The sequence below is a fragment of the Anas platyrhynchos genome, chromosome 2, assembly GCF_047663525.1.
Source record: "Anas platyrhynchos isolate ZD024472 breed Pekin duck chromosome 2, IASCAAS_PekinDuck_T2T, whole genome shotgun sequence".
NCBI lineage: Eukaryota > Metazoa > Chordata > Aves > Anseriformes > Anatidae > Anas > Anas platyrhynchos.
This window is the reverse complement of record NC_092588.1, coordinates 47535715-47563136: the sequence shown is the minus strand read 5'-3', so window position 1 is coordinate 47563136 and position 27422 is coordinate 47535715. Positions and strand designations below refer to the sequence as shown.

The window sequence follows — 27422 nt, the reverse complement described above, 5'->3', positions numbered from 1 at the left end:
ACTCGGGAGTGAGGATTTTTTCAGAACAAAATATTCATCACACTTATTGTTCTAATATATATATATATTTTTTTTCCTTCTCTTCAAGATGCTGAAAGGGCTAAGACTAGCAAGACTGGGACTTCCTTGAGTACAGAGCTAAGGAAGGCAACAACAGACTGAGGTCTGAGAAAACCCTGGTGATTGGTTATGGAACAATGGGTTGGGAAAGAATAACAGAAGCATGGTGACAGGGGAGCAGACCTCGCTTCTCCACACTGGAATCTCAAGAAGGGCACAAAAGATATGCATGCAAAAAATGTGCTGCAGTGTTCCTCAGTTGTTGAAAATGTACAATGCTTAGCTAACCACTGGGGCTCCTTTTCTCCCCATCCATGCCTTCAGTCATGGAAAAAGTCAAACAGAATTGAACTGATCAAGGTTGGCTTTGTTCTAATAGTGGCAGCACTGTTTGAAAATTGTTACATTGCAAAGATGTACCAGAAAATACCTTCAGGCATTGCAGTATCAGGCCCAGGAACACTCCAACCAACAATAAGCATTTAAATGTCAATAGTAAAATAATCTGATTGTTGAAGGGGGTGAGTTTCATAGCCAGGGGGAAAAGACAGGTATTTAGAAATCTTAGTCAGACTTTGAGTGGGTGACTTGTCTTCTGGAAATGATCATACAAGTGAGCTATTGTCATTATTTCTATCAAATAATCAGTTGAATAGGTAGGCAATAACATTAACACCCCTGGTTCTTCAAGTATTCTCTTGATCTCTCAGGCTTGACTTTCAATTATATAAAACTCATACACTCTATGACCGAATGCAAAAGATTAGTTAAAAAGTATTTATTTTCTACATTTTTCTGTTATGTTCTGTTACAAAAAGAAACAAAACAAAACAAAACATAACAAAAACAAAACAGAAGATAGCGTTTTATTAGTGGTACATTAATGAGCTTAAACAACTAAGTGACGTGTTCGTCACAAATACATATTACAAACAACCACAAAAACATAACTGAAAATGAAATAAATAAATTGTATATTTTTTCTTCAGTTTTTAATATTTATAAAATATATAGCACTTTCTATTACATTTTTTTCATTCATTTTTGTTCATAACAAATTAAAACTTATGACATATATTGCAAATGTGCTTAAGGATAAGAATAATTAAAAAATCAAAATTCTGGAGGTATGAAATAGTAAATCAGTTAATGTTCATCAATTTATTATCATATATCCAGATTGTGCATATCCTGCAAAAATAGCCATTTCTTCAACTAATATACATATTTCTTTATAGTATTATAAGATTAAGTTTTTAAATGTAAAGCTTCATGGATTTATGCTTCTGTTTTATAGTTGTGCCTAATATGTAACTTTCATTAATATATACTGAATATTTTCCATTAGTATATACTAATATATACACACATACGCACACACACACACACTATGCATTATATATTAGTATATACTGAATATTGAAAGCATTTCTGTAATGTATAGTTGGGATTCTTGTAGAGAAAGTTGTTGAAAGTGGGAGACGTGTATAATAACAATGAAAACCGGCTAGGTTAGCTAAATGAAAGCATTTAGTTTTACATTATTCAACATATTTTAATAGACATGGAATGTACTGTAATAATATATAGAATCCAAATAGAAATTTATTTGTATTCCAGTATCCTTGTGTTTTTCCCTCTGATTCCAACAGAATATGAATTGCTATCTCCACTGAACATCCGGAAAATGGGAAAAGGAGTCAAGAAAGTAGAAATTTGTTGACATTATAGACTTAATTATAGGAAAACTACTAAAATTGCATTTAAGATCTGTCCTAGTCAGGAAAGCACTTAGGCTCAGGTATGACTTTATTAACTTTAGCCCAAAAGTTAGTCACAGACTACAGCATTCCTCTGGTACATGGATGCCCTTGCCATAATGCTTACTGTCCCCTGGCTGTATCGTACGTTTAGATGCTCCCTTACGTAGCTGAGTGAATGCAGTTTTGCCATCTGTCCAGAGCAAAGGGTGTGAGGGGACACAGCAGTGTTCATGGGGATGTCAGAGTGAATTTGCAGGTATGCATTTGTGATAGATGGGAAGAAAGACACAGCAGGGAGAGGGCTGACCAGCACCATGTAACCTACTTGCAGTCAGTAATTTCCCTTTGTGGCAAGGGAAAAGGGCAATGCAGGATAGTTTGGCATGGGCTTTTGTCAGCTGCCTTCTTTAAAAGAAGGTTCAATTAAGCCCTTTGCTGCAGCACCGCTTCCTGTCCCAGGCACTAGGCTCTGTCAGACTGCCCAAGGAAGCTCAGCTTTCTGGGGTCCTTCCAGCACCCACGGTGCATGAACATCAGCCACCGTGCAGAGAGAAAGGGCTCTCACCAGGACCCAACAGCCCTAGTGTTTCAGGGGGATTCTGACTTTCAACTTGCTTTAGTCAGGTCATATGGACTGAATGTCCTTTAGCAGCTGGAACTCATGAGGTGTGATGCTGGTTTAGCTTCAGCTTAAAAACTCATTTTGTGTGTTTATTGCCTGCTCTGCAAAATGCACAGTGAGAGGCAGTGGGCAGGAGCCTGACTTCAAAAGCACATTGCTGATGCAATTGAAAACATGAATGTGACTGCATCTACAGTGCAGTGGCTACCTACAACTACAGTGGTTACTGTAGTTAGAGACAAACATACCTTCAGAGTCCTAACTTGTGGTCCTGCCTTGTATTGCCCTTTTGAGAGCCTCAAGTCCTGTACTGAGCATCTACGGCAGGTGCTAAAATTTAGGGAATTTGGGTGAGTGCCTCCGATGTCCAAATCTGAAGATTTTAAATTGCCCAAGGATGAACATTTTAAAATCAGCTTGAGCTTTTTTTCCAGAAACTACACTTTCTCAGGGACCAGACCCTGTAAGGGAATGGAAAGTGCAGTACAGGAGTTAGTGTTTCATAGTAATAATTTTGCATTTTCCTCTTTCCATTTTTGCATTGCTATGTCAGAATGAAAACTGATCTTTCTTTTTTGCATAGGGAATACTAGAGGGTGCTTAAACAACAGCAAAGCTACTGAATTTTAAGGGCAGCAGCTGTACATTTAAAAGATCTTCAGCCTTTTTAATATTTATCTTGATGTAGGAAACATATTAAGGCATTGAATATGCTAAATCGTATGTAAAATAACAGGATGTAGTAACTGCAACCGCCTAGTCCACTGTGAGATGTTCTGATAAAGTTAAAGCACACAAAGTAAATAAGTATATTTTCATGGAATTAAGTACTAATTTGGAAAATAATATTTTTCAGTAATTTCTTCTCAAAGCATATTGATATTGTATATTATTATTTTACATTTTTATGAATTCTAGTTTGAATAACCAAAAGTTCAAATTACTGGTTTTCAAAAATAATCAACTTACAACTGGTTTGTGTCCACAAAACTCCTACTGCACCTACTTAAAAAAAAATAATAAAATGACAAACATTTAAAAATATCCTGATTTTTATTTCAAAAATGCCTTCATGCTACTGGTTTGCAAATCTCTTTTGAAAATCTGTAACTATATCTTTAAACAGATGTAGGAAACAAAATGTATTCATTCACTGATGAAATTCAGAAAAACATGTATATAAATCTGCAACACTTTCATAAAAGATTATGTTAACACTATAGCCTCGCTTATGGTTAGTTCTGTGGAAGATTCAGATTATCTGAATTCAGATTATCTGAAATTTCAATCATAAAGCAAATCAAATAAACCCAAATATATTTTGTTATATTTAAGAGTATGTTACATTTGGTATGTTATAAAATATAATTTCAATAGTCACATACCATAAGTATAAAGATTTTTTTTAATTAAACTTATTTAAGAATATAATACATAAAGAGAACAAATTATGTTTTACTCTTTGACTTTGTTTGTTCTTTTATTTGTTAAATATTTGCTTTAATTTTCATACAAATTTTTAGTAAGAGCCGATAGTTCTTTATAACTGTTTTTTCTTCATATTCAGTGGGCTGTGTTAACTTACAAAATGCATGGATTCATTATATATGTTAAATGAGAGCAATATAAAGCCTGGCTTTTTACATATACACATGAGGTTCACAATGATTTAGAATCTTCTTTGTATATTTATATGAAATATGTAGATATTTAAATTAAATCTTGTTGTTTCAGGATTCGCTATTACACATTGTTTGAAATTTTCCCTCTTGTTTCAAGGCTGAGTTTCTGACCAACTTGCCCCAAGAGGGCAAAAAAAAAAAAAAAAAAAAAAAAAAAAAGGGAAAGAGTGGGGAAATTTGGATACGGATTAAAAAAAAAAATAAAATAAAGGGGGGGGGATTACAAAGGCTCTGGGCTCTGCTGGAGCCAGCAGCCCTCCAAGGCACGTGCCCAGGAGTGTAGTGGGGTCAGTGCCCAAGCCCCCCAAACCTCCCATTTACAAACCAGTGCTGACATGTAGCCAAAGCTATGGCATTTTATGCTCTCTGAACCACACTTCTATCTTCTTGAAATGAAAAATTTGATTAAGCCCCAACAGTTCAGCTCTTTTAAAATAAAATAAATAAATAATAATAATAAAACCAACAACAACAACAACAACAACAACAAATGCAGTTCTAATTTGTAGGCTAGTGTTTGTCTCTTAAATATTGTATATTTAATGCCCAGTTAAAAAATTCTTATTGATGAGTATAGCAGTTCTACAAACAAAATTCATGACAAAGTTCTTTAGGATACCCTAGTAGAGTCCAAGCCTATTAAGTTCATGTCATGAGACCAGTTCTACACAGGAAGCAAATTATTTATTTACTTACTTATTTTTGGCTTTCATATCACAGAATCTCTTAATCTACTGCAATTTGCAATAGCATACTTTCTGCTGTTGTGGATAAACATTATGTTCACTTAACTGTATTAAACATCTCTTAAATTACTCAGTTTCAGTGGTGCAATTCTGCATGTCATATGAGCTGGTTGAAGGAAAAACATTCAACTGGCAGTTGATTAATTCTAGATTCTGCTATTACCTGCAGAGCACATATTACTGAGGTGTTGGCATATGCCAACACTGGGATGGCTGAATGCCACAACAACACACTAACAAGAAGGAGATGATCTGTGAGTACAGAGGGAGAGAACTGTTACTAACAGATTCTGTTTTCATTCTGTTTCCAGCATTGTCAGTGCTCTGTCAAAATTTGCTTTTTCTAGTACATGCCTTCTTGACAAGGACATTGCCTGAGTTACCATCAGTAAACCCCTTTGAATGTTGTAGTTTTAGATTTAAAGCATCTGGCACTTATAATCTCCCAGGAACAAACTCAAGATCTTATGGACAGCCACAGCATTATTACTTGTGAAGCAAAGACCAGGATCTGACCCCCTTATTTAGGGAAGCTTCATGTAAACAGGATGATAACTATGAAAATGATGGATTTTGTTGACATTTAAAACAGCTGGATAATAGCTGGATAATGACACTATTCAATTGTATTTAGCATAGGATGTGAAACACAAACAGAAAATTTTTAATGCTGTAAATTAATGTACATCTTTTAGGAGATGTACTAATAAGAAGTAAGCACCTACTGATTGATAGTCATTTGGAAACAATACAGAGTTGCCAGAAAACATTTTTTTCAGGTTATTTGGTTATAATTTGAATTCAGATTCTAGTACATATATAACTAGAATCTTCTGCTATCAGCTTTACTTCAGTTCCCCATTTTGCAGGGACACTTTCTCACACACAGAAATCCAAATATTTCTACTGCAAAGCGTAAAAACAGATGCATAATTTGCCGCTGTGGTTCATTCATTTTTTGTGTCTGCATTACATTTTGTTCCCATTGTGAAAAAGCTTTTCTCTGGCTTCTCTTATGAAGTTTTCCTTATTTTAATATATAAAAGTGGATGTGAAAGATTTTATCCTTCTGCTACACATGAGAGATTGTGTCCCTAACCTTTCTATGAGTATTTATAACAAGTTTAATTGGGGGAAAACAAACAAACAAACAAAACAACAAAACAAAACAAAAAATTGGATTTCAATATAATAAATAGAATCTCCAGAAAGTATTATTTAAAATATTATGCACACACTAAATCTGCACTAACTGTTCTCTCTGCAGTCTTTTAGATTTATATCCTGTTTGGCCAAAACGCCATACCACCTCTTTTGCTCTTATCCCATATATGCTCATATCCCACACGTGCTCCCACCACTTTGCCATCTTCATTGATGTGTGTAATAGCAAAAAATTAAATTATTTTGTAAAATTATATTTAAATAAAGTTATTAGTTATGAATGTACAAATCCTTCAAGTTTCATCAATAAATGAAATCCTGGAACTAGTATGGATGATATGTAGTTGAGGGTGATGTATTTTTAATATACAAAGACATTATGCATTGTCATCTATTCTATTGTTACAGGTTATTTATTTTATTCCTGTCTCTTACTAGCAAGATATAAAAAGAAATTATTAAGAATTCAAAAGTTGGACTCATTTTTCAAGCATATTTCAAACTCCTATTTTGTTGAGATCCTGAGTGGAACGAAGGTTAAACATGGGAGCAATGTATTAGGTGGATTATGTTTGAAACAAATTCAACAGCTAAGTCTTGTGAGCAAAGACTTTTAGATTTACAGAACTTAGTTAACTAAAAAAAAAAAAAAAAAAAAAAAAGAAAAATAAACAGCAGATGCAATATTTTACACACTTGCACTTAACTTGTAATTAAAATAAAATACATATCACATTATCATCACTTGAAGAACAGGGACCTAATCGTGGAAGAAGGGTTATGTTTTGTCTGTTGGTTGGTTTTCTTTTTGTTTTTATTCTATATGCCAGTCAATATGGCTATATCTTGTTATTGTTAGAATAAAAGAACAAAATAGAAAAAGTAGCATGACTCCGTACTTCATGTATGGACACAAGTATGGATTTACAACAATGCTTAAAGTGCTTTCTTATTTGAGGAGATACTTACACAAATGCCTTTTCATGCTCATCTCCTTGTCACCATGTACTATATGCTTGTTGCTTGCTCTTATGTCATTTATAACACAATCATTGGGTATTAAGTTCATACTCAGAGTTTAGCATATTGTCATAAAAAATCTGAAAACAGGAAAATGACAATTCTATTTGTGTATTATTACAGCCATTTGAAAATTTTATTAAATACTGAAGTGCTTCATTGCATCATTTATTCCTTTGCTTCCAATGTTGCTTAAAGCACTATCTAAGTACAAATAGATCATACTAAAAGCATATCCATCCTATTCTGGGGTTTTGGCTAGGATTATTTACTGGTGTCTTGCAGAACAGAGATGAATTTATGATCCCATGTGACCATCTATCTGCTGATGCTGCAAGATGTCTTGACTCCAGGATTGGTTTCCACGTACATGGTTCACCAAAGGTCTACATCTTATGAATATTTATACACTGTTGCGTCTTTTTCTTAAGTGGCAGTGCTGTAATGTGAGATATCAAGTAGTATACTTTAATTTGCCAGTACCAGAAGTTGTGGGAGCAGCAGAAGTTGTGGCTTGACTGCCTACAAACAAAGGGTCCAAACAAGCCACTTTGGCTGCAAAGAATGAGTGGATACAGTGAAGGACTGCAAACAGGTTGGAAAACTCCAGCTCCTGGAAGTGAAAACAAAAAGATTTAAAATGAATCAAAAGAAGACCTCACAGATATACACCCAGGAATGAACTGTGATTCAAATACAAATAATTTTAATAGTTTGACATAATTCTGCTGATGTGCCTGAAAATTCTCCCTTATAGAGACTTAGAGACTGAGTTCTCTCTATTCTGTAAATAATTGTTTAGATGCTGACATGGACCATTTTCTGATTAAGTGCTTCCACAGAAATATGAGGTCCTGCCTGGTAAAGAAGGCATGAGACAATCATACAGTCCATTTTCCCCCTCATTTTATTAATACAAATCTGGCACATTTTGCAGGTTGATTTATTTAAAAATTAAATGAGTGCACCATAACATATATCTACTGTATATTCAGTGTAGCCACAAAGTTCAGCAGTGTTGATTTCCACATATATCACATTTATCTGTCATATTACCTCACCACATTGGTAAATATTATTTCACCTATGTTGATTCTTCATTTTTTTTTTTTTTTCAAGACGTTTTTAAAATGTGCTACTATCATACAGTGATATTCTGGCTCTGTCTTCACTGAGGCAAATATTGTTATTGCACCAAAAATTAAGAACAGACTTCATGTTTTACACTTATGTGCAATATTAGGCAAAGACATTCTTGTTCTACTTTAATTTACATTTCTTTATAGCTCCTCAACTGAGACTTTCTTAGACACTACAAGAGAGGAAATAAATAAAAAATACATTTTTTTTTTAACATATTTGCTCCTTTGTGTCTAATTGACTTTTCCTGATCAATGAGATCATGATGACAACTTTTTTTTTTTTTTTTTTTTTTTAGGGTTTCTTCAGTATGTGTTTTTGGTGTTGATACTTAATCAATAAACATCTGCTGTATTTGAAAGCAGATACTGAGGTATTTGTATACATACATTTGTAGTGATGGTGGTGCAGAGTTGCCATCTTTTTGCTTTGATTCCCCATCTATGTAAATTTCTGTACTGAAGCCAGCAACTGTCCTATTTGTCTTTCTGTCCAGCACTGATAGTTGATGTTTGACAAAAATTTTTTTTTTTTTTTTTGATATTATTGTGAATTCAACAAAAAAAATGATAAAATTCTAAAAATTTCATTAACACGCAATTTTCTGCCTCCTGACCTTTCCTAGAAGATGTTGCTTTACGTATTTCATGGAGACATTCACAAATTCCTTATCTTCAAGGGGTAACAACTGCCTGAAAGCAGAGGGCTGTGTGTGCCGAATATCCAGTGATGTACTAGATGAGTGGAGCTTTGTTCAACTCTCTTACAACCTGAGCAGATGTACTTTGGACATGCTCAGAAATTAATTTTTAATTGCTCATAAGCTTCTTTAACATCCCCTAAGTACTAATTCTCATTAAGGAAGATAAAGTTTCACATACCTTCCACCTGTGTCCATTTAAAAAATCTGTTTAGAGACATTTTCATTTTAAAATACTAAGCCAGAGGTTCCCCCAACCCCCCCCTCTTTTTTTTTTTTTTTTTAATGGAACTTCAAGAAACATCAGTCATTTAAATTAAGTTACTTTTCAGTTAACCCCTTTTTATTAATATCTTTCTGGTACTATAAAAATAAAACTGAAGCTTAAGATGAGAAAATAATTTAGTTAAACACGATATCACTTCTGTGTTATCTGTGAAAAGACTACCTTCTTGTCTATGTTTCAACAGAGCAAATCTATTAAAACAAATAGTACAGTTTGAGAATTGTTCGAGTCAATTAGGTAATCCTACTAGCTGAAAGTTCTTATGTACATCATAATTATGGCTACCGGGCACTGAATTTTCACAGTGCATTAGTACAATTACAGCCAGTTATCACAGGTGTTTCTGCAACAGTAACACAGTGGGAAGATCCATTGCTCAATGGACCTTCAATGAAACTGTGAGAGAAAACAGCACAGCTGCTGAAGGTCCCATTGGTTCACTGTTACTGACAGCAATGACACAACACATTACCTTGATTGTAAAGACGAGCACTAACAAGTCAACAAATGCTAGATTGCTATTTGGCATGAAATATTATTCCTATTTCAGTGTCAATGTGTGTATCATGTCATGTACTGAATGAAATGGGAACCTCTGTGATCACAGAATTTAGCTTGGTACACACATTCAAGGTGGAGGCTCCAAGTAATGTCAGCTTGATAAAGAGAGACACATTATTTTATTTTATTTTTTCCCTCACACCAGCTAATCAAAATAACCAAAATCTGTGAATCTGTTTAAAGACACATAGCTTGTGTCCTGACTGTGCAGGGCAGAATTCCCACCCTTGTGATCACATCCACTTCTCCCTAGAAGGGCGGGTGCATCAGAAGGAAAAAGAGGGATCACACACAAACTCTGCTACAAGCATGCTTCACATTAACATTGGAAATAGAAGAAATGTGAATCAAAGTAAGCTGATATTGGTTTGCGGTGAGTACATACAAGCCTGAATAAAGTCTGCAGCTTAATTCAAAGGAGTCTAATTGCTGGAATAGGATCCATCAGGAGCAACATTTTTCTGGACTAGTCACAAGAAATCTTAATGAACAGATAAGGGTTCACAAATAGGTGCTGACAGACAAAACGTTCCCTCACTTGTGTTGAGAACTTGCACTTTTAAATCTCCATGGGTCTGCAGTACTGCATGATGGAGGGGAGCCCACAAGTTTTTCTGCACACCTAGCCCCCCCTTTTTGTTTTTGTATATACTCTGTTATCAGCCATCTACTTGTATGAGTACACTTTCATCTAGCAGGATATTGTGTATTCCATACCCAGGATCAAATAAACAAACAAACAAACTTTAAGAAACCTAAATAAATATGCTATCGAGCTATTAAGGGTGCCACCTATAGGGAAAAGCAGATACTCTGAATCCTCAAAAAGCAAGGAAATCCAAACTTCATCTATTTGTTCATGTACAAGAATACAATTTACTGTTATTCCAATTTCCAGACTGTTGTCTGTACCCATCACCAACAACCCCACTCTTCCAAAAATACCACTATACCCTCTTGGGCTCCAATCACCTATCTCTTAACCAATCTATTCTCACCCAATATTGTTGTTATTACACCAGGCATTACCAGACTATTAATCTGAACATTTGCAGTTTCTGTAGAGGACAATATAAGTCAGTAAAAAGGTGTGTGAGAAACATAAAGTCATTGAGCATGGCCAGAAGTGTATGAAAATTCTAGTAAACTTACACAAAGAAAATCCGGATTGACAAAACAAAAATGGAAAAAAAAAAAAAAAAAAGGAAAATTAAGAGGGGTCCCAAACGAAAAAAAAAAAAAAAAAGTACAAATTGACTATTATTGCATTATATTAATGGTGCAACTACGTAAACTGTACATCTACAAAACTGTACATCTACAAAATCAAACAACTGTTAGTTTGTAAGTATTCAGGTTTTTGTCACAACAAATCTCTTTCATCCTTATATAAACTGATGATATGTGATGACATTTGTTGCTTCATCAAATATGATGTTAAATAGTCTCTATATATTAGGATAGAATCTGATTTAAACAGATATGAAACAGATATTCCATGTGCAAGATGCAGGGAAACTAAAAACTAAGACACAAATACCTACACAGTTCAGAAATCTGAACTCAGAATTCAGTCACTGCAACTGAGCAATCACTCTATAAAAATCTGAAGGATGTATACTTAAAACCCATTTAAAGCTGATATTCTAAATTTGAAGCGCAGTGTGATGCTCACATAAAAAACATCAAGGCTAAGAACAAGGATTAAATTAAAATTATACTTTGGAGAATATGCTTGAAATGAGCAGAAATATTTTTCATATATAATAAAATATATTCATATTTTCACCCTGGAAAATCGTAAAAGCATTCATCATGACACCTTGCAATGCACTTGAAAGCAAGTATTTTGTTCACATTAAAACAGTAGTAATTCAGGCTATTTTTCTTATTATAGATTATATTTCTACATAAGCTAATTTCAAGAACAAATTAAATAACAGTAATTACTATTAATGTATTATTAATTAATTAGTATTTATAATAAAATAAATTAAATTTAAACTTCTTTTGCTGATACCATAGTTTTGCCCAGTTTTAGCTGATTTCTCTGCTCACCTCTGTTTCATAACGCTCTCAGTTCAGAGAATCATCTAGTCTGTGAAAAAAAGCTAACCTGATACAGTATAGCTGTAGGTGTCTTTGTCACACTATAGGTGATTTTGGCCAAGTTTTGCTGAGAAAACTGTTCAGCTGTGAAAAATCCCTTGAAGTTCAGAAAGGTGAAAGCACAGAGAGAAGTGTAGTTTTGGGGATATACACCATGCCTTGTTTTACGGTGGTGAAATGTGAGGTCATACTTTTGCTCAGTCCAGTTCTGTAGGTCTATTGCTATTCTAATTTACTAAGTATCAAATTCTTGCCTTTGTAATGGGGAAATTACTGTGTTGTGTGTTTATTTACAAAATGTAAATGGAAATTGCATATAGTAAAAAATCAGCAATAATCCTGCTTTAGATATATATATATTCCATACTGTGATGGTTGGGAGCCTGTATGTATGCAAACAGAATCTCTCATGGATTTAATACACATTTTGTCAGGAAACAAACAAACAAACAAGCAAACCAAAAACAACAACAAATCAAAACAAAACAAACAAACAAACAAAAAACAGTTTTCATTGCAGTGGTCCACTCTTTGACCAGGTAAAATTGAAGAGTACAGTGCTGTGAGTTTATGCACTGAGATTGTGCTAATTTCTGGAAGCTGCTATGATGCTGGAAAAACATTAACAGACCACTAAGCTACAGCTAAAGAAATAGATAAATAGATAGCAAGGTGCCTAAATGAATCCTTTTGTGTCTTATGGATGAGAAATAAACTCTCGCTTCTATGTTTATCTTTTCAACCCAAAAGAAAAGGCAGAGGGACATCCAGTACCTTCTTCTTGCATCCCCCCAGGGGTAACTGCACCTGCTATTTCCCTAAAGTGCCTGTACACCAATGTATAGAGCATGGGAAATAAACAGCATGAGCTCGAGATCTGTGTTCGGTCGTGGGGCCACGATCTCATGATCACTGGGATGTCAATCTGCATGTTTTCTCAGAAAACATATTTTTCTGGGATTCTTGTAACATTAACAGTGATGTATTTATTATTAACAGATATATTTATAGAATAGAAACAAATGTATCTAAATTTTGAATCAGTATTAAATATCTAAGCACTCTGACGCTCTTAATTTTCTAGATCATGAATCAATGTTCTAGATCTAAAGGATATTATCACACAGGCACAACATGACACAGGCACACATACCTGGGCTGAGATACACAAGATGTGCAGCATTGTACATAGTGATGACTGGAAGCATTGGGATTTTGATAATTCATATTCTTACAGGGAGGAATTATATGATGAAGCCAGTATAATTTAAATATAAACAAAAAATAAATCTGTGTCTGGGCCATTTCACATTTTCAAGGTGCAGCTGAATTATACTGCATTAAATACATTAATGCATCTTGTCAGTGCCAGAGCTGAAACTGAGATGGAATAAAACAGGCACTGGAGATACAAAAAGCAGGAGTCTCAAATCAAGTACGCACAAACCATAGCAGGTTCTGCATGGAGCATGTTACCATTGATGATGAAGAGGAAAAAAGTACTCTCAGTTCTAGCAAATTTATTGAGCTGCATCATAGTTATCTGCTATGTCCTGCTTCCTTGTTACCATTTGGGAATGCAAAAGTGACGAGTCTTAATATGCTGAGGTAATAGTTCCTCAGATTTTTTTTTTTCTTTCAACAGTAAGCTCTCATCCTACTATATTCTGATAATTCCCCATATAATATAACTCACAGAAAATTATATTTATCTCAAGTAAATGTTACCCTCTATTTTCCCCTTATAACAGTGGGTCTCCAGGACATGCATAATACAGAGTTTCATTTAACAGTTGATGATAGCTTTGGATATGAATATTCAACACAACCTTTAACAGATGTTTTAGAAAATTCCCATAGTCTGATTCCAAATGAAGCCTTCATACAGCATGCATGAAACCTGGCATTACAAATATTTCTGAAAATCTGATTAACATTTCCTAATGACTAGAGAGTTCCCTGAATAGCTATTTCTATAGCTCTGTAATGCTAGCAAATTCCAAAAAAAATACCACCTCCTCTTGTGCTGAGTAGTGCTTTAAATATTTGAAAGGTTCAATAGATACACAAGAGGGATATCCACAGAATTTTAAAGTAAGCAAAGTTGAAGAAATATGACCTAAGAATCTTTTCCTTCATTTTATAGACAAGTTTACCCATACTTCTTAGACTAAGCCACGTACTTCATTTATAAACAAAATTGGAAGTCCTTGCTATAGCACCTCACTCACTGGAAGTCCTTGCTCATAGCACTATTTGACTCTTGGATTCCAAAGAAAATTCTGAGAAATATTGCATCATTAACTTAGCTAGTCCTAAAATGTTGTGTTAACATAATAGCAATACAAGACAGATATCAGAACAGAAATGACAAGTTTCATCCTTCAGCTGTACTCAGGAGCATGATAATAGTTTCATATTATTTGCTTAACAGAAAAATCATCCTTAAAGCTTTAGGCTGCTATTGTTTCTTATTAGTGAAGAAAACATCTTTAGTATTAAAACATTTTCTGAAGAAAACAGGAAGAAAATATTTATCCTTGAGAAGCAAAATATGATTGTATTGAAAGACACAGTCCACCATACTTCATTGCTGTTGATATAATGGAAGCTTTTACTTTATACCTAAAAAAATATATATACTTCATTATATTAAGTATAACATTCAAAATCAAGTAAATAGCTGTTACGTGAAGAAAGAAAAGGAAGGAAGAATAGCTGCTTAGTGTTCCTTAACTGTTTGTGTTTAAACTCTTGATAGCCCGAAATACAATGCCCTGTTTCTTAGCATACCTTATTATGTTCTGTTTTTTTAGCCCCTTTAGAAAACAATGTATTTAACCATTTCCTCTTTCCTCACAGAATGCTATTGCATTTATTCAGCAATTTTTTCTCTGACATAGACATGAACAGGAAAAAACATATACTAAGTGCTTCAAAAGCAAGGCATAAAATTCATCTAAGCAAAAATATTTAGGATCATGAAAATATTGGGATTCTAGCCAAAAAGACCTCTGATTCAGACTCTAAGGCAGTTCCAGTCATCAGTGAGCCTTGTAGATCACTTTTCCTCACATACATTGGGATAGTAAATGCACTATTCTCAAAAGACAGACATAAAACTAGGCATAAATATCTCAGGTGACTGTTTTTGTAAATCAACTGTTGAATCAAAAGCACAACTGAAAATGCAACTTTTTTAATTTTGAATTAGACACAGACACAAAGATTTGATGACAACTTCTTGTAATGGGTTTTATGTTTAATCCACGCTTTTTTTTTTCTCTGAGAAATAAAAGCAATGTTAGACCCTTGCTGGATTGTCTGACCAAGCTGACTAAAGAATACGTTTTGCACCATTTCATGATACAAGTATAGGGTGAGAGGGCATTTAAACTCTAAGCCATCTTTATCAAAATGATTAATAGTCTTAATAGTCTTTGCAAACATGCCTAAAAATATATATATCAATAATATATACATACACACACACACATGTATATCTTATTGATATATATACTTTTAGGCATATATATATTTAATGTAATGGAGGTCTTTAAAAGACTATATCTACCAAAAATCCAAACAGTTCATTCAGATTTCTTTATTTTTCTTTAAATTCATTGACTGCACACATTGATCTAATACTTTTAATTAATTTAATTTAATTTATTCCTCCTGTCTCCTAGATGCTTTAATAACTGTTTTAATGTATATTGACATTATAAAAGAGAACATACTGTTTTTACCTTTGCTTCAATTTGTTTAGTATCTGTGTTTTGAAACAAGAATTTGATTTTGCTCTTCCCATCATCTGAAGAACCTTTGAGCTGGGAAAACTTGTACCTCCAAAGTACAGCCTAAAGGGGAAAAAAAAAAAGAAAAAGCACAAGCATTATTATGGTGAACTGTAATAGAAACAGCTAATGCCCTTCTAGGGGAACTTTTAACCTCTCAGTGGTACATCGTTAAACCAACTGAATATTACATATGGGTGTAACATACTTTAGCAGTGTCCAATTGAGATCAGTCAGACTACATTTGTGAAATGTACTCTGAAATCCCTTTAACTATATTTAATCAAAGACTGTCATGCCCGAAGTCAAAGATTTTTCCTCTGAAGATCTGTGGATTCTCTGAGCCATCTGAGGCAATAACCTGTTACAAAATTTCTCCTTTCACAGGAACAATATTATTATTAATAATAATCTAGTTGTATTTCCATAAAGTGTATATCAAATTAAAACCAAATATATTTAAAATGACAAATAACAAAAGGAAACCTTATAATGAGAAGTCATTTTGATTTTGCTTATGAAATCTCCAGTAAGAAATTTAAGCAGATCATGAATTCTAAGTATTAGTGACCATTCAGGTCTTTAAATTATTAATTAAGTTGTGTCGTGTTGAAAAAAGGCAGATTTCTCTACAGAATAAACATAGAATTAAAAAAATAAATCTATAAAAATGTCTGTTTATTATATCTCATGTGGATTTATATAGACAACTGCAATTTATATAGACAACTTTTATAAAAAACTGCATTTCAAACTCTATTTTTCTAGAAGTGGAAAAGAGCTGTTTATTAGAAATATTTTCAGCTTCATTAAAAGATATTTTCTCCTGCAGGTATTTTGCAGCAGTATCATTTTTCATTGTGATTTCAGTATTATTTCACATAATTATAAGGTCAACCTCACTCATATTGTGTTGCTGCTTTTAGGAGACATTAATTTCACATGCAATAATTTCACATGACTTTTGTTGTTGTTGTTGTTAATGGTTTGTAAGTAAATGAATTCATTTCAGTGGATTAGCATGACGCTTCCATCTGTGTCTTTTGACTATATGTATTACATGATTTAATATATAGTTGATATTAAACAGAATATGAGAGGTCAAATTCTCAACTTTCTTAAGCACAGGAAGGTCCCTTTGCTTCAAGATGTCGTTATTTCTTGTTGCTAATAAGCTGCAAAAATCTCCAACATGCAACAAGTTAAAGTTTGCTACATTTATAATTGTCTAAGTAGATGGGGGGTGGGTGGGTGGGTGGAAGGGACAATATCTTAACTGTGCACAGTACACAATGAAAGATTTATTTTCCAGTAGACGTTTGCAATTGTATATAACAAAAAATCTCTCTATATTTGTCCCTTTCTAGTAAAAAAATAAGCTTAGCACCACTTTCATTCTCCAAGTGTATGTGACAGGTGAGTTCTCCTCTACCATAAACAGAATTAAAGACATTCTGTTTCAGATAAACTAGAGGAATTTGGCAATTTATGTGAAACTATATCATATTTGTTTGATTTGCTGTCCTCCTGAGCACACCACTCTGTGCTACAAAAAATAGAATAGCTTCCTTGATCTCTAAATGTGTGCAATTCCTTTCAGATGGTTTAAATAATAACATTTATTTATGTACTGTGGAAAATGAGTAAATTAATGAAATAATAAATATAAATATAATAAATATAAATATAATAAATATAAATTATATTTAAAATATTTAAATTATTAAATTTAAATTATTAAATTTAAATTATATTTTAAATATAAATATAATAAATATAAATATAAATAAATAAATAAAAATAATAAACCCCCCCAAAATACCGGTGGTCATACTTCCTACCTACATAGTAATGTCTGTTTTTACAGGCCTATGTTACTCCACGAATCTTGTCAGAAAATCAAGAGTACATCCTTTCCACAGGAACACCAAACCTATTTAAGCATGTCATTTCCTAAATGAGAAACATAAAGGTCGTCTCTTTATCTCATCTTTATCTCTGGAGAACCACAAATAAATGTACTAACCCCTTTCTCTTTGCTGATGTATGGTGAGGCCAGGAGAGAGGTGCAGTTGTAAAAAGGATCCTCAGTTGGACAGTCAAAATCCTGGGGTATCTGGCCTTACTCTAATTCAGATGAAGTCTGAGTGAAGATGAAGGATGCATAGAAATGCCACACTTTGGCATTTCCCATGTAGCTTTGCTACTCACTTCATTCTCATTCAGAGGATAGAGAATGATAGTCACACCAAACCACAGGCATGGTTCAGGAACACACTTCAGTGTATGCATAACTTCAGTATTGAGAGTCCTACTTAGCAATGGCTTTTAAGTACACTGCAAAATCAGGCTTGTAGTGCAGAGGGGGCAAAATCCTTCTAGAGACTACTCCCAACAAGATTGCACTTCTTACTTCAGGATATCAAAACAAGTTCTGAGAACTGACATCTCAACAGCATACTTTGCAAAGACTAAACCCTCTTCATCTAAAGTGTAAAGATTAAAAAGGCCATTGACTATGCATGAAATTATTCAGAAACGAAAGAACTATTTGTTTCTTTTGAGTGGTCTTCAACAAATTGCACACTTTTTTTTTCTTTTTTTTTTTTTCCAAAGACATCCACATGAAGGAGGAATCTTTTTGTAAAAATAAGATTGGGGAAAATGCTGTGAGTTTTAAGTTATTAAGTCAGGAAAACAACATATTTCTAACACTAAAACAAGTCATCCTAGCTATTTTTTTTGTTCTAGAGAGAGAATTTCTGAAGGACAATTCCTTCATCCTGGTTTGAACTGTGATGAATACTGGTTCCTCCTGATACACTCTGGGTGTGTATGCACCTCTCTGTTATATCAGAAGTGTAAAAGCTGGTTAAACTAGATGTCCAAATTCTAGCTAGCTAAAGTTAGGTGAATTAATTAAGCATATATGCAGTAAGACTCATTTAACTCCTGAGAAGCTAAATGCTGTGCTCTGTAGCCAGAACTGCACATTTCATGTGTAGTAGATGTACAAGATGCAGAATGATGTGACCCAGCAGCCAGACCACTCTTAAAATGTGGTACATTAGGGAATTAGTGTTACTTCCTCTTGTGGTTTCATGTGTTCATTTTTAAGATGTTTGTTTGTTTTTTCATTATTGCAAAATGCTCAATCATTGAACAGGGATTAGACCTATCTTTTCAGTGACTACCTCATAGTGACAAACTATAAAGAACAAGCAAGACCTACATGCCTAAGTGCCCAGTTTCACAGTGATGTGCAGCTACATTACTGACATAAAGACACAAGAGGCAGAGTTTCATATGTTGTTATCTTTCATGTTTCCTATGGTCTTATTTCAGTGTCACAATGCTCATTGTGACTGCTTTGAATACTAATTTTAAAGGCTAATTCTCCTGCATGAGGAATACACATCCCCGGGGATACTCGTCTATACCACTGAATGATTTTTCCATGTTTTTGAGCATCACAGTTCTTCAGAACTGTTTCCTAAGTGCTTGCCTCAGAGAATTAAATTAGGTTGAATTAATTTTGTATAAATATATATATTTATGTATAGACTGACTTTTGAGCAATAAGTACATTTGTAAAACATGTTGGCTTTTTGACAAATTAACAAAGAAATGGAGCGTGTGCCATATAAATTATTCTTAAATCAGTTTTTATGAATCATTTGTAAGGGAAGTCTGAATGTGTGTTGTTACTGAGCTCAACACTTTATAATACATTCTGACAGGGTTTCTTTTAGTTAAAAACAGCCTGTTCCTTTCTTTGTAAAATGTTCAGTAATTGTCCACATATCCTACATCCATAACAGTTTTTTACAGGACTGTGTATGCTACTTTTAAGAAGTGGAATATTATTTTCACCCTAAAATAAATTTAACATGTGAACCAAGTAGCAATTAATTTTAAAGCACAAACTGTAGTTTCGTTGTTGTTGTTGTTGTTTTTGTTTTAAATATTTTGTGGATGCTGGCGTCAACTACTAGTGAGGACACCTCTCAAGTCGAGGCACAAAATCTTATGTCTTGATGGAGGATGATGATAAGAACTCAATATATACTGTTTATCAGTGTGCCTTAGTTCCCTTTGGAAGGGAAATCTCAGCCTGTGATTAGAGACAGAACTTGACAATAACAGCAAGCACTCTGATTTAGACACTGGAGACTGAGATTATCGTATACACTGAAAATACCATCTGCTTCACAATTTGAATACATCCATTATGATCATGGAAAATATGACAAAGTTACATCCATGTATGGAAAAAAATGCATTATAAGACAGTCCTGTCTGAGCCAATATGGTACACACCATGTGTAACATTGAAAATAACCAAAAGAAATATATCCTTTCCCCAACTGTTACTCATAGATCACTTAGGCTGCATTTTACATTTTATAACACTTGAAAAAATAATCTCAAAGAATATAAGAATGTAATGCAAACAGATGAACAGCGCAGAAGAGCTGACAAATTAGATGCTAAGACCTCTCATGAGTTGATATTGCATTATGTAATCAAAAAATCATCAAAAAGCAATATCTTCGTTGAAATTAATAGGATTATTATTATTTTTTGACATACTTGGGACCAAGATACCATACCATTTTAATGAGAAATATTTTCTTTACAAATAATTACTTAGGACTTATTTACTCCAGCATTTGTGGTAAAATTACTATTACCTTCTTCAAGTATTATTTTGTTACAATTATCCAAGGATGTTCTCTACCTGCATATTTTTGTTTTATAGACAGGACATCAATGCAATACAAAAATTATACATGGAAGAAAAGCTATTGATTTCAGTACCAATAACACTTTCCTGTGGTTCTCCACAGTCACAGAAATGAAGGGAATTTATGTTACTTCTTTTCTTAGCACTGGTGCTAAATCTAGAACAAAAATTCTGCAAGGGACCTCAGAAAATATTTTCATGATTGTATTATATGACAGTTTGCTACTCATTGCTGTCATTTCAGAATGCTGAGCTAAACTGCATTTTAAATTTTGATGAGGTATCACTTTTTCTGAAGATGCAATGAAAGAAAATTGATTCTGCTCTAGATAATTGTACCACAAAACTGGGAAATGCATCTTTATGTAGGGTACGATGTTGGTTAGGGTTATGTTGGTTAGGTTTCACTTTTGTTTTTGGTCAAGGGGCTTAAGATACCCTACAGAGAGACTGAATTATCAAATAAATAAATAAATAAATAAATAAATAAATAAATAAATAAATAAATATATCCATCTTTGTTTTTTTTATTTGCCATACTCCAAGGAATATACATAGAAATTGGACTGTCAGCCTAGTCCTTGACTCCGTGATAGATATACATGTATGATTTAACAAGGATATACTAACACGCATTTTCTTCCTGGGAAGAAAAGCTATATTTTGTCAACATGAGAGTCTCCAAGCAAAACAGAATTAATTTATGTCCTATAGTTTCATTGAAGGACTGCCTTCAGTTTATTGCTAAAGTATCTTGCCTCTTCTATATTGGATTATGCACTGTGAAGCAGTTCTCTTCTTACAAGAAGACAATGTACGCTTACTGAGCTCGTGAAATAGTGTTTGCACCTTACACTGCAACTGAAACATTTCACCTCTCAATGCACATTACCAAATATGGATTTTCTCTGGACTCTTCATTGGCATGAATCAAAGAGGTTCTATTATGTAGTAGCAAAAGAAGTTTGGTCTTCAGCAGGATACTTGGAAAAAGAATGGAAGTCTATCAGTATTTTAAAATGGCTAGAAAGCTACATCTCAGATCACCTGTAAATGATGAAGTAAATACAAGCTTGTTAAGAAAGTGAATTTCAGAAGTCACTTTTCAAATGCTAGTTTTAATAAAAAATTTTGTTGTCTCTTCACAGAATCACAGAATTTCTAGGTTGGAAGAGACCTCAAGATCATCGAGTCCAACCTCTGACCTAACACTAACAAGTCCTCCAGTAAACTATATCACTAAGTTCAACATCTAAATGTCTTTTAAAGACCTCCAAGAATGGTGACTCCACCACTTCCCTGGGCAGCCCGTTCCAATGTCTAACAACCCTTTCGGTAAAGAAGTTCTTCCTAACATCCAACCTAAAACATCCCTGGCGCAACTTTAGCCCATTCCCTCTCATCCTGTCACCAGGCAGGTGGGAGAACAGACCAACCCCCACCTCGCTACAGCCTCCTTTAAGGTATCTGTAGAGAGCAATAAGGTCGCCCCTGAGCCTCCTCTTCTCCAGGCTGAACAAGCCCAGCTCCCTCAGCTGCTCCTCGTAGGACTTGTTCTCCAGACCTTTACTTGAGATGCGGCCACTGCTGGCCCTGCTGGCCACACTGCTCCTTATACAAGCCAGGATGCCATTGGCCTTCTTGGCCACCTGAGCACACTGCTGGCTCATATTCAGCTGACTATCCACCAATACTCCCAGTTCCTTCTCTGCCAGGCAGCTCTCCAACCACTCATCTCCCAGCCTGTAGCTCTGCTTGAGGTTATTGTGCCCCAGGTACAGGACCCAGCACTTGGCCTTGTTGAACTTCATGCAGTTGACCTCATCCCATTGGTCCAGCCTATCCAGATCCTCTTGCAGAGCCTTCCTACCCTCGAGCAGACTGACACATGCACCTAACTTGGTGTCATCTGCAAACTTACTGAGGGTGCACTCAATGCCCTCATCCAGATCATCGATAAAGATATTAAAGAGGACCAACCCCAGCACTGAGCCCTGGGGAACGCCACTAGTGACCAGCCTCCAGCTGGATTTGACTCTATTCACCACAAATGGAGTCACCTCTTCCTTCATATCTTCAGAAACTGGAGCTTTATTTTCCACCATTGCCTTTTTTTTTCTTGACCCTCTCACTGAATAAATTATGCTTCCCTTCAGCTTTCTAAGGCAACTTTTATACTGCATATATTACAGAATTATTCTAGATTTCAGTGGACACCTTTCAAGATATTTTTTTTTCTCATCTGACTAAAATAAGTGATACTCCTACAAGTCAAACTAAATCAAGTGCAGATGCCCTGTGGATCTCCATTTTCAAGAATAAAGGTAATTGGGTCTTTGATCACCTGGGATACACCTTAATTTAGCTGTTTGTCTCATATCAAACTGAGAAAAATTGCATCCTTGCAAAGTGACACTTTAGTCATGCTGACAGCAGCAGTAGGGAACTGAAGGGAACAGAGTAGGATTAAGATCTTGGTCATGCTCAGTTCTGGTGTGTTACAAATCTCTGGAGTGTCTACTTCAAAAGAATTATGGTCCAAGGTAATTTCCGTTGTCAACTGCTGTGGCTTTCTAACTGTAAAGGGAAAGGAAAAGGAGGATGCAGAGGATAAAGAATAAAAATGAGACAAAGGAAAACAGCAAGAAAGTCATCCCTGATAAATGAACTTATCAATTGCTGAAGTTACATTGAATGTTAAGGCTAGAGTTTATATGATTAGTACTGATGGATGATCTACCAACATTTGTTTGTTTGTTTCTTAGGTATGAAGCATGACTGTATGAACTATGCTTGACTGTTTACATCAAAGCTATAGTAGCTGTTTATTCAGCATTTCAATTTCTAAGCCTGGAATAAATATTTGTTCACAAGAGTTACATTATTAAATCTTTAACCTGAAGTGAGTATCCTTCTGTCTTCTCTATTTATGAACATTGTTTGTAACAAATCAAGTTTGTTTGTTTGTTTGTTTTTGATACATTTTTATTTCAATATGTGGTATATATATTAGCTGAATGAATGGACAGACCTTCAGGTATGTATCCTTAGAAAAGACGGTTTGCTCCTACAGAAATTCAAAGAAATTCTGTTCTATGTTATATAGTAGATATTTTGTATGAAAAAAGAAAAAAAAAAAAAGAAAAAAATATATTTGCAATGTTGTTCATTGCTTACAGTGTATTCTCTTTTTTGATGAAGTGTGCAATGCGTTTGAGAGAAAAGGGAAATAGGTACACTGAGCTTCGTTGTTATGCAACTTGTGGGCTATTATGGAGCCTTCTGTTACTTTGGTCTAACATCATCAGCACCATCATATAACTTAGCAGCACTTTAATTTATTTTCATTCCTTCAAGGTATGATTTTTTTCTCTTCTGACAAATGTGCATTTCTGACTGCCACTTTAATGAGCAGTAAATGTGGTGGAGTGCAGACAGCACTTTGCATAGGTAGGTACATTTTACTGTACACTCACATAAACACAAACTTTTTTTACAAGATATGTAAATATGCACAGTATGGAGAACAATTGTAATGAATATGTCAGTTTAAACAGAAATATATATCATATATATGTAATATATATAAAATATGTATATATATGTCTATGTATATACATCAGCATGCATCTATGATTGGAGAGTAGCCAATTTTTGCGAGAAGCATGTCAAAAATAAGTTATTGAATGCCATCTGATTAAGTACTTTTACACATTGTATCACCTTCAGAATAGTAGTTAGATGAACTGTTTTAAACAAGTCTTAGGCTTTTGGATCTATTGATCTATCTATGTCCACCCTTAATTGTTGAGGTAGCTACACTGGCTCAAAACCTTATTCATAAACACTTCTCATAGTCTATGTATATGTCCATACCTAACATAAACCATCACAAAGAATTTCATTTGGTCATTATAACATTGGGGTCTACACAGAATCATAGAACCATCGAACAGCTTTGGTTGGAAGGGACCTTAAAGATCATCTATTTCACACCCCTCCCATGGCCAGGGATTCCACCCACGAGATCAGGTGGGTCAAGACCCCATCCAACCTGGTGTTGAACAATTCCAGGTATGAGGCATCCACAGCTTCTCTAGGAAACCTGTTCCAGTGCCTCTCCACCCTCTGAGTGAAGAATTTCCTCCTAACATCTAGTCTAAATCTCCCTTCTTTTAATTTAAAACCATTCCCCCTTTTACTGTCATTGTCTGCCAGAGCAAAAAAATAAAAATAAAAAAAATATATATACATATGCTTTCCATCTTTTTTTAAGCCCCCTTTAAGTACTGAAAAGCCTCAATGAGGTCTCCCTGGAGCCTCCTCTTCTCCAAGCTGAAAATCCCCAGCTCTTTTTTCATCGGAAACATGCTCCAGCCTCTGTTGAAGCAGCCTAGTATGCAGTTGGCCTTCTGGGCTACAAGCACACACTGCTGGCTCATGTCAAGCTTGTCATCCATCAGAATCCACAAGTCCTTCTCAGCAGGGCTGCTCTAAATGAGTGCTTCTCCCAGTCCGTACTCCTGTCTGGGATTGCTCTGATCCATGTGCAGCACTTTTCACTTGCCTTGTTGAACCTCATTAGGTTCACATGGGCCTACTTCTCCAGCCTGTCCAGGTCCCTCTGGATGTTATCCCTGCCTTCTGTTGTATTGAATGCACCACCCAGCTTAGTGGCATTGGCAATCTTGCTGAGGGTGTACTCTATGCACCCTCACTGTCTATGTCATTGATAAAGACATTAAACAGTACTGGTCTCAGGACAGACCCCTGAGGGACACCACTCATCACCTGCTTCCACCTGGACATAAAGCCATGAGCTCTGGGTGCAGCCTTCAAGCCAATTCCTTATCCTTTGAATGGTCTACTCATCAAAACCATATCTCTCCAATTTGGAGATCACGATGTTATGTGGCACCAGGTAAAGGCTTCATGCCTTGCAGAAGTCCAGGTGGATGACATTGGTCAGTCTTCCTTTGTCAACTGATGAAGTTATTCCATCGCAGAAAGCCACCAGATTGGTCAGGCACGATTTGCCTTTGGTGAAGCCATGCTGGCTGTCTTGGATCACCTCGTTGCACTTGCCTTGACATTGCTTCCAGGAAGATCTTGATCTTCCTGGGCACAGAGGTAAGACTCACCAGTTTGTAGTTCCCTGGGTCCTGCTTTCTACCCTTTCTAAAAATGGGAGTGATGTGTCTCTTTTTCCAGTCACCAGGGACTTCATCTGACTGTTGGGACTTTACAAACATGATGGAGAGAGGCTTGGCATCTGCATCATCCAGTTTCATCAGGACCCTGGGTTTGCATGTCATCAGGCCCCCTGTTCATTTTAATCAGGCGGTCTCAAATCTGCCCTTCGCTTACAGTAGGCGACTGCTCCCCCAGCCTTCATCTACAGGTTCAGTCATGATAAATATATAACGATTATGTGCCATGATTTTGAATTACTTTAAAATACTGTTAAAGTCAAATATTAAGTACAGACAAATTCTTGGGTGCCTCTGACCATTGTAATAGTTTCCAATGTACCAGGCTTCTTTTCTTCATCATCCATACTATGAAATAGAAGATTCTTGGTGCAGAAGTCTCTGTGAGACAGCCTACCTCTGACACTCTTGAGGAGGAGTAACTGGATGCTAATTGAAACCAATAACTGCAATGACTGACAGAAAAGCTGGAAAAAGAAAAACATAAAGCATGCCTCAAATACTGCTGTGGCATTTCTTTCTGATGATGAGTGCAGCTTAGTAAAGTTCTAAGACACAGAGCAAGGAATCTAAATGAGGATGTGCCAGCTCAGCCTCACCATATTTAAATCTAGAAAAAATATATATGTATAGGTCCACACACTTTGCAGATAGAATGAATTAAGAGTAATGGAAAATGGTGAAAATGTAGTCACAGAATCACAGAATGGCCAAGGTTGGAAGGGACCTCTGAAGATCATCTAGTCCAACCTCCCTTCTGAGCAGGATCTCCTAGAGTACATTGTGCAGGATGGCATCCAGGTAGGATTTGAATATCTGCAGAGAAGGAGACTCCACAACCTCTCTGATCAACCTGTTCCAGTGCTCTTTCACCCTCACAGTAAAGAAGTGTCCTCTTACACACAGCTGAAACCTCCTGTGCTTCAGTTTGTGCCCATTGCCTCTTGTCCTGTCACTGGGCACAACCGAAAAGAGACTGGCTCCATCCTCTTGACACCCTCCCCTCAGATATTTATACACATTGATGAAGTTTCTCCTCAGCCTTCTTTTTCCAGGCTAAACAGGCCCAGTTCTCTCAGCCTGTCCTCATACAACAAGTGCTCCAGTCCTCTAATCATCTTAGCAGCCTTCCTCTGAACTTGATCCAGTAGTTCCATGTAGCTCTTGTACTGAAAAGCTAGTTCATGATAATGATTCTGATTATATAATAAATGTTTCTATGATTTTATGATTCTAATTGTTGTAACTGGTAAGTCTGCCCTGGAGGTTTTCTCTTCATATTAGCCAGACTATTTTTTTCAATTATTCAGATGATTTTTTTCAGAGTATGGTAGATTAAGAATTTTTTAAACATCAATGCTAATTTTATCAATCTCATTTCTTCAAGCATAGTTATCTCAGCTGTCATTTAACAGCGGAAGTCTCATTTTAGAGGTAACCGGGTGATAGTTATTCTTGAGAATGCTAAGAAATGTCATACAGGTTTATAGAAAAGGTACATCTATCCCTGTATCTTGTTCCTGAGAATGATCACAAACCAACATGCAGAAATGCCTATATAGTATCTCCTTCTAACTCACTCACAACTTCCAAATATCTGCAGATCAGAAGATTTCATAAAACTAAGGTTGCTTGTCCATTTGATGATAGTCTGATTTAATGATCTCTCCTCCAAGTACTTGTCCAAGACCTCTTCAACTTCATTAAAATATTTTGTAACTCTAGTAGTATTCTGCAAATAGTAAAAGCTAGACAGAAAGAGTTACCTGACATTGAACTCTAAAGTCTATAGAATATGGCTTAAAGTTCAGCCCT

The 27422-nt window shown here is 35.2% G+C and overlaps 1 protein-coding gene across 5 annotated transcripts in view; it reads right to left on the bottom strand.

Moving 5' to 3' along the window:
• Positions 1-823: 823 nt before the first annotated feature.
• Positions 824-27422, bottom strand: part of SNTG1 (syntrophin gamma 1) — a 348743-nt gene continuing 322144 nt past the window's right edge. For all 5 annotated transcript variants that reach the window (XM_072034682.1, XM_038174969.2, XM_027452099.3 and 2 more), the window contains 2 exons: positions 15603-15713; positions 824-7670 (listed from right to left, as the gene is read on the bottom strand). In XM_072034682.1, coding sequence (XP_071890783.1) covers positions 7512-7670; positions 15603-15713 — 270 coding nt within the window. In that variant the 3' untranslated portion in view covers positions 824-7511. The remainder of the gene's footprint in view (positions 7671-15602; positions 15714-27422) is intronic.